The sequence below is a fragment of the Oryctolagus cuniculus genome, chromosome 5 (assembly GCF_964237555.1).
Source record: "Oryctolagus cuniculus chromosome 5, mOryCun1.1, whole genome shotgun sequence".
NCBI lineage: Eukaryota > Metazoa > Chordata > Mammalia > Lagomorpha > Leporidae > Oryctolagus > Oryctolagus cuniculus.
Genome location: NC_091436.1, coordinates 30,491,452 through 30,499,663, shown reverse-complemented (window position 1 = coordinate 30,499,663; position 8,212 = coordinate 30,491,452). Strand labels below are relative to the sequence as shown.

The following is an 8,212-nucleotide window of genomic DNA, read 5'->3' as shown; positions in this document are numbered from 1 at the left end:
GCTATTGTTTGTCTGGCTTCCGTACAACTTTAGATGAAAGATGCCTAATGATAAATAATTCAATAAAATATCATTAACAAATCCTTGCTTTTCTACCAAATACCCCTTATCTCTGTACTGCAGAATCCAGAAACAGGTAAAGAAAATCCAGCTCAGGTAGTTTTTCTTGACCAGATATGTTTCTGGAGAGGGGTACCAGAAAGGAAGGGCGAGAGTCTTAATCACACGTAAATATAAGCGGCTCTTTATTTGTTGCTCAGTACTTATGCTGCTGCACAAAGCTCTCCCATTGCTGATATCTGATGCCAACCCCTGTAGGGATAGAGGCCACAAAAACAAACCTAGAGGCTCTGACTTTAAACGCAGTCAGTCCTGAGAGGGCTCTCTGGTTGGTTTCTTTTCCCTGTTGCATTCATCAGAAGGTGAATTTACCAACAACCTTCGGCTGAACACAACCACCTGGATCCGGGCCAAGGGCAAGCAGCCGCGTGGAAACCTGGGCAGCAAGGTGGAAGGGTGGCTGGGCACCCGTGGGTTGCGAACATGCGGGGACTGCTGGGCAGCAGCTGGAGGAAGTTCGGTCATGCTGGCAGGGGGACAGACGAGTGGCTAACAAGCGAACCAAGCCTGCCTCTTCAGGAGACCCAGCTACAGGTCTGTACCCCTGGCTTCAGCCTTTTCTTCCCCGAAGTGTCCTCGTCAGTTTTCAAACCTACAATGCCTATCTTTTTAGGATGTCCAGACTTAGTGACAACATCTTGCTTTTTGAATACAACAAAAATATGAATGCATTGATTGGCATGATCTAAACAGAGTAATTTAAAGTTGTATTTTTACAATGAAACATTTAAGTTAAAAAAAAAAAAAAACTACTTGCCATAAACATAGCCTAAAAAGACTTGATCTATCAAACATTAGGGAACACATGAAGCTAAGAGTCAATATTTGGTGCCTTGATGTCACAGCTTTGTCCTTTGCTCAATAAGCAATGTCTTTATATACAAAATTAAGAGTCCCTTCAATTCTTGGCTGCGTAAGGAACACTGTGTCCAAGGAGTTGGCAGAAAAAAGGACAGGAGGGGATTAAGGAGGTTTTGTCTCTAAAGAGGGCAACAAGGGCTTTGCTTTGTCTGACAAGTCACCTAAGGAGCCTTGATCAGTGTTTGCAGAAACCTAAAAACAAAGAATTTTATGAGTGACACTGCTGACTGCACAAGAAAAAGGGCAACAAATCTCTTTTCTCCTTTTCTGGAAAATCAGCTGGTGAGACTGGCATTTAAGTTATCCAGACTCAACTTTTATATATATGTGTATACTGTGTGTGTGTGTGTGTGTATGCATACTGTTCATATAGAGAGAGAAATTTATTCTTCAGCAGTTATTTTTAACTGGATGTTTAAAATATTCCCTGAAAAGTCCTTGAGTGAATGTACACATCAAAAAATATCAAGTTAAGAGACTTTGAGACTAGTGAAGAAACTAGAACATTTGACTAAAAGATATCCTTTCTCTACTAAAAAATTAATAAGTTTCACAAATTACAATAATTAAATAAGCAAATTAAGGGTAACAAAATAAACCTGCTTTATACTTCTGTGCATCTCTTAACTGAGAAAAAGGCAACTATCCTAACCTGCTGTGTTAGAGAAACCTCCTAGAGCAACTTGCTATTTGGATAAATTTAACTCAAAGAATGGAAGTCCTGATTTCAGCAGGGATTGTGGGATTTATTTTTTCTCCAGTTTTTGCAACCAATATTGACAACACCACAAGCGGCATGACTGTAAACAATACTACCTATTATATCTCTCAAGTCAAAATTAAGTAACTTTACATTTCATGTTCATGGAACTTACAGGGCACGAAAACTTAAAGGGTATAACAAAGAATTTCAAATCTCATGGCCACAACTGATCAGAAACCATGATCGTCCATATTGTAAATAGAGAAAGAAGAAAAATGGGTTGTGAATAATGGTTCTTATTTACAGAGATGAAGGAGTGATTGGTTTAAGTACTAAAAGAGAACAGTTTTAATATTTGTAATGATTCATGTTGAGGGACAAAACAAACTATAATTAATTCCCTTTTGACTCCAACTTGATTTCTTAATATTTATAGTAATTTAATGGCTCATCTACTCATACGCTTTTATAATCAGAGCCGCATATTGTATCACAAGAGATTTTAAGTTAAATTGTGATACTGAAATAGAAAGAAAAACAGAATCTGTAATTTAGAAATATAACTCAATAATCACACACATAAAAATGTTACTAAAATATCTTTTCAGAAAGCATATCAAAATATGAATTTAGGAATGACTGATTTTACCTTCACTATATTTTCTAGCCTTGCCTAATTTCTAGATACCTCCTACCTGCTTTATTGTTAAATTTGACCATTTGCGTCCCTGAGATATAAATATATACATACTTAATTCACCACATGCTTTGCATACGTTATTTTAGTTATTTCTCATGATAACTCCTGAGGAGAAAATCCAGGCCCAGGGTCACATAGGTGTCTGAAAGTTGTATCAGAATTCAAACCCAGAGCTGTCAGAACCCAAAGATAATGGTTAATCTAAAATACCTTAACTCATATCTAACCAAGAAAAAATACTGGGCAATATCAATATTAAAGACACCATTTAATTTTGCATCAAAACACATGCATCATTGTAAAGTCTGTGGGGGTTAAAGTAAAAAAATCACAAAAGCAACACAAGTCAAGTCAGTCTCCTAAGGACCTGGGACCAGCAACGTATTTTTCCCAGCAAAATCAGAGGAATAACCCCAGCCCCAGAGTTTAATTTTTATGTTTCATTTTAAATAAGCATGTAGAGATTAATATTTTGCTTGCTTATTCCAAACATTAAGGGTTTAGGATGTTTGCTTTCCTTCCATTACAATGGATACAGCACTGAGACTGTCTCTTGTATGTTTTACATTAGAGAAATGTTTTCATACTTCATTATTTCTTAGTAGCTGTAGTAAAAGCAATGTCGATGCAATTAGAGTACTTTCTTCCTGTTGCTTTCCGATTTTACCCCTGAGCATGCTGTCAAGCCTATCATATTACTCATGCTTAGTACATCAGGAACCATCATAATTTTTGTGAGCTAGAACTACAAAATCAATACCTTTTATGTCACCTAAGTATTGATCTGTAATTTTTTCTTTAAAATTTCCCCCCAAAATGCCCATATTTATCCTACAAATATTGCAAAAGCAAATTTAAGGCATTTGAAAAATCTCACTCTTTAGAAGTGCCAGCTATCAAACCAGGAGTCACTGATTATTGATACGTGATATGAACTCACTATGAGATTTTGTTCCAGAAGTAAAGAACATGTAGAAGTTAGATTTGGGTCTAATTTTAAATAAGTACATAACTAGTAAAAATTCCCTCGGAGCATTGTGGGACAGCAGGTTAAGCCACCTGCAACACTGGCATCCCATATGGGTACCAGTCCAGGTCCGTTTCTGTACTTCTGATTCAGCCCCCTGCTAATATGCCTGGGAAAGCAGGGAAGGATGGCCCAGGGACTTGGATCCCTGCACCCATGTGGGAGCCCAGGATGCAGTTCCAGGCTCCTGGCTCCCGCCTAGCTCAAAGACGCCCAGAGGGCCCCCTACGACCTTAGCAACACCTAACTCCCGCCCACCTCACCTGCAGGGTGCCCAGAGGGCGAGCTCCACGAGGGAAGACGCAGAGCCCTTCCTGTGCACCCTCCTCCCGGCCACTGTCCTGCTCTTCCTGGCCTTCGTGCTGCTCTTCCTGTACCGGCGCTGCAAGTGCGCGCCGCCCACGGGCCCGGGCTCCAGCCCCGACGTGCCATTGCACCCCACCGCCGCCGCCCAGGCGGCCGACTTCCTGCCCGGCCGGCCCTGGAGCACCGAGCAGGACTTCGCCTACTCCCCGCTGCCCTGGGACGCCCCCCTGCCCTCGCTCGGCTTCCCGCCCTCCTACGAGGAGGCCACCAGGAGCGCCCCTGGGGAGGAGGCCCCGGGGCCAGCCCCTCGCCGGGAGGACCGTCCACTGAGACGGGAGCTGCGGAAATAAGCCGCGGGAGAAAAGCAGTTTCCTCCTGCGGGACACTCCACGCACCTTGAGGCCCCCAGGTCCTGCTGGAGAGGACCCGGACTCCGCTGAGAGATGTGCATTTAGGGGGAACGTAAAACCTTGGCGTCCCCAGGGAGCCTGGGTGCCGCCTCTGAAAGATGAGGAAAGAGAACCGTGCCGGACCAGTGCTGGTGCTGGCTGTGACCTCCCCGGAAGCAGTTGTGGGGGGAGCGGGATTGTCTCACGGTTTCACTTCCGGGTCAATGTTTCCAGGCTGCATAGAGAGTTCTAGAAAGAGCAAAGGCCATCCCCGGAGCGGCAGTGGGCAAGCGTGCATTGTCAGTGATGGTGATGAGGTTTCCCCGCGAGCTGTGGAAGCACAGAGCTTTGCCTGTGTGTGAGTTAAAAAAGTAAATAAAGCTCTCCGAAGTTACGGTTGTGTGGCGTTGCTGTTGCTGGGCGTCCAGCGTGCTACCCACAGTGGGAGAGGGACTTGGCCCAGTTCCTCGGGAATGCGCCTCACTGGAACATCACGGTTGTCCGACAGCGCTGGGGCAGGAGAGTTAGGGCCAGGACCCACTGTCCTGTGTCATCATCTCGCAGTATTTTACTATATAGCACTTCGATTGTCATGCTGCAACCCTAGGCCCGCGTTTGCAGGCTTCACCAAGCCCAAGCAGGAGTGACAGCGGAGGAACCAGGTCTACACTGGAAGGTAGAGGCCGAAGTACTGGCTCGCATGCTAAGGAGAAGCCGATTAGCTCCCAGCGGGGCCCTGGGGAGCTTGCTTTGTCAACAGCAGGGCTGGAGCTGAGAGAGGCGCAGTGGCTTGTCCCATGTTCCACGCTGGGTACCAAGCAGAGTGGAGGCCGGCAGCCTGGCCGCTCTGTCCTGGGCAGAAGCACACTCCACTCTGCCGGACGTGTGCTCCCTCGAAAATTGCCACAGTGCAGTTTCGGCCCGTGCTCCCCAGGCAGGCCAGGGCGCTCAGTGGGGCAAGGCAGTATAAGGGGAGGAGGGGGTCTTTGAAATTAGGGAAACAACTATGCGTGGATTTCCGTTTTTTCTGTACTAACATAACCTGCCTTTAAACTCCATTTTGCCACAGACTTTTTGAATCTCTTTCACACAGTTGAGTTGGGAATTGATACAAATCTCTCTGGTTTTCAGATAGAGAGGGAATGGATATTATCACCTAGAAGGTGTATCAAAATACTCATGGAGGAAACAGGGTGGGGAGCAGAGGGTGACATGTATATGTCAGTGCCATAATTTTTAATTGGAAAACATTTTGATTTGTATTTTACAATAGAAAATGCAAAACTAGACAATCCTTTGGCAGTTCCAAGTGAACAAAACATAGTGGCTTTTAACTTTCGACAGGAACATTTTTATGCTAGATATGTCATGCTGTAAACTTTTAGGAAAACAACTAAGCAAGCAAAAATAGGGTGCATTTCTTTTAAGTGAAATCTGATAGAAATAATGGTTGTTTTTGCAAACTAAAGCAAAATATAGCCTATTTAGGTGAAAATCAATATGCTTTCTTTTAGTGAAATTGGACTGAACGATTCTCTAATGTTCTTTAAGGGACATGAACAGATGGAAATGAGAAGCTGAGCACACTGCCTTCTTTAGTTTTGTTTTTGTTCTAAGAATCTAGTTCTGCGGGAGACTCGACTCTCTTCCGATTGCTATGGCTTCTTCCTTGCCAACAGAACCTGAGAACATCCATGTAAGGTGGCCTCGGCCCTGCTAAGCACCAGAGGTGTGTCAGACTGACTAATCCTGATGGTCCTATCAGAGTCTCTCAGCAGAGACTGATCTGGCTTTTGGGATCTAAGGGGAGACCTACAAGAAAAATGGCATCTATTCTAGATAGTTTTCCTAACTATTAAAAATAAGCACATGCAAGGAAACACCCTGACTCTTTGCTGGATATTATGTGTCTGCATGTGATGCCTGGGTCTGCTGCAGCCATCTTACAGCCATGAGGCAAGATCTGTCATGATTGGTAAGGAAATTAGTAAAGTAGAAATAAAACACCTGGGTTGGTGACACTGTAGAGCAGCTGAGTTCACCCTGCCTGAGTTAACCTAACTAACCTTGTTAACCTAACCTATCTATATTTTAATAACAGAATACCTCTCCTTCTGTTTTAAGCTGTTTAATCTGGGCTTGCTACTTGTGCACAGAAGCGTACCAACTGTTACCCCCCCCCTTTTTTTTAAAGATTCATTTATGTATTTGAAATAGTTACAGAGAAGGAAAGACTGAGAGATCTTCCATCTGCTAGTTCACTCCCCAGATGGCTGCAATAACTAGGGCTGGGCCAGGCAGAAGCCAGAAGCTTCTTCTTGTTCTCCTATGTGGGTGGCAGGGGCCCAGGCACTTGGGCCATCTTCAGTTGCTTTGCCCAGGCCATTAGCAGAGAACTGGATCAGAAGTGGAGCTGCCAGGACTCAAACTGGCATGTATGCAGGATGCCAGTGTTCAGGACAGCAGAATCATCCTCCATGCCACAACACTGGCCCTGTTACTATTTCTAAGGCTACAAAGCAGAAACATTGCCATGTTTTAACATGTTCTGATACAGCTATCTAAGTTGTCAGGGGTGGGGCTTTGCTGCAGTATTTGGGACACCCACTTCCCATAATAGTGTGGGAGGCCTGGCTCCATGTCCAATTCCAGCTTCCTGCCAATGTGTAATCTGGGAAGCAGCAGGCAATGGCTGAAGTACTTGGGCTTCTGCCACCCATTTGGGAGACCTGGATGGAGTTGTTGGCTCCCAGGTTCAGCCTGTCGCAGCCCCAGCTGTGAGAGGCACTTGGGACACAAAACCAATAGATAGGAGATCTCTGGTCCATTCTCTGACTTTAAATAAAATTGAAAATAAGTAAAAACAAGTAACCAGTGCTAGGATACATTTAAAAAGTTATCTGTGAACTGAAGAGGGAAACATTTTATCCTATGGAGCCAAACTGCAGGAGTGAAACAGATAAACTATAAATCCCTGAGTGCCAAACTATAGCCCACAGGCCAACTCCCACTTGAAACTGTTTTTTGTACATCCTGCAAGACAAGAATAGTTTCCACTGAATAGTTTTTAAAAACCCGAAAAATACCTCGTGACCCATGAAAATTATAGCAATTCAAATGTCAGTATCTAGACATAAAGTTCTACAACACAGCCATGCACCCTTTGCCATGGCTGATTTCATGATACAAGGTCAAGGTTGAGTAGTGGCAGCAGAGACTGACCTTCAAGACCTAAAACTCTGCTCCTTCACAGAGAAACGCCACTGGCTTTTGCTGTAGACCTGTGGACTTAAACCTTGATTGCATAGGAGAATCACTTGTGGGGAGCTTTTGGCACTACAGACACGGGTTCTCACTCAGACCGATACGCTAGAAAAGAGCAGGCGCTTCTGATACAAAGTTAGCTGAGTGTGTTACTCCAGGTAGTGTGAGTGGATCACAAAGCACAGGTGAGCGTCAGTGGGGACACATGGGGGGCTTAGAGAAAGCTGGGTCTGTGCACACAGCTCCGTGCCATCACTTGGAATCTAAACACGCCAGACACTTTCACCCTGAGGCCATCAGCCTGCTGTGCAGCTGCGGCCAGTTCCATTCCCAAAGTGGCATTTACAGGGACAACAAACAGTGTAACCAGAGCACTCTTGTTTAAATGCTCACACAACCGGCAAACACAGGTAGGACTGGTTGTTAGCACTCCCAGAGAGACCGAGTGGACTTGAAAAAAACACACAGGTACTCGTAGAAGAACTAAATTGTTCACAGCAAATAAGTATTTTGGGAAGAAATCATTCTAGCCAGCACAGATGAAGGATGGGAAGGGATATAGAGTGAGTGAGTAGAAGGTGGACCGTTTCACCACACCCCACACTGATCAGACGCTCAGACTACTTTGGTAAAAAGGAAAGAGTGTGCTTTCAGCTGCAGCGTCCAAAGAGCTTGGGCGTCATTGTTAGAGCAGTGGAAAGCGGAAAAGTCAACAATTCCCCCAGGTCCGGTAGAGAAGTAGTGTCACAAAATAAACCAGTGCACCTGGGCTGGAGAGGCAGACAGCGGGACCCAGAGGATCCCGGCTTACCTGGGTGGAGACCTCCAGGAAGCAGTGTTGG

The 8,212-nt window shown here is 44.7% G+C and overlaps 1 protein-coding gene across 1 annotated transcript; it reads left to right on the top strand.

The window, feature by feature from the left end:
* Window positions 1-288: 288 nt before the first annotated feature.
* Window positions 289-4,129, top strand: SMIM28 (small integral membrane protein 28). The gene is made up of 2 exons (XM_051854297.2): window positions 289-654; window positions 3,681-4,129. The coding sequence occupies exons 1-2, from the start codon at window positions 544-546 to the stop codon at window positions 4,065-4,067; spliced, it is 498 nt and encodes a 165-aa protein (XP_051710257.2). The 5' UTR covers window positions 289-543; the 3' UTR covers window positions 4,068-4,129.
* Window positions 4,130-8,212: the final 4,083 nt, after the last annotated feature.

Excerpts from the sequence above, each read along its gene's own strand:
- SMIM28 (XM_051854297.2), top strand. The coding sequence starts at position 544 with ATGCGGGGACTGCTGGGCAGCAGCTGGAGGAAGTTCGGTCATGCTGGC. Across the intron at positions 655-3,680 it reads TTCAGGAGACCCAGCTACAG|GGTGCCCAGAGGGCGAGCTC; the intron begins GTCTGTACCCCT and ends CCTCACCTGCAG.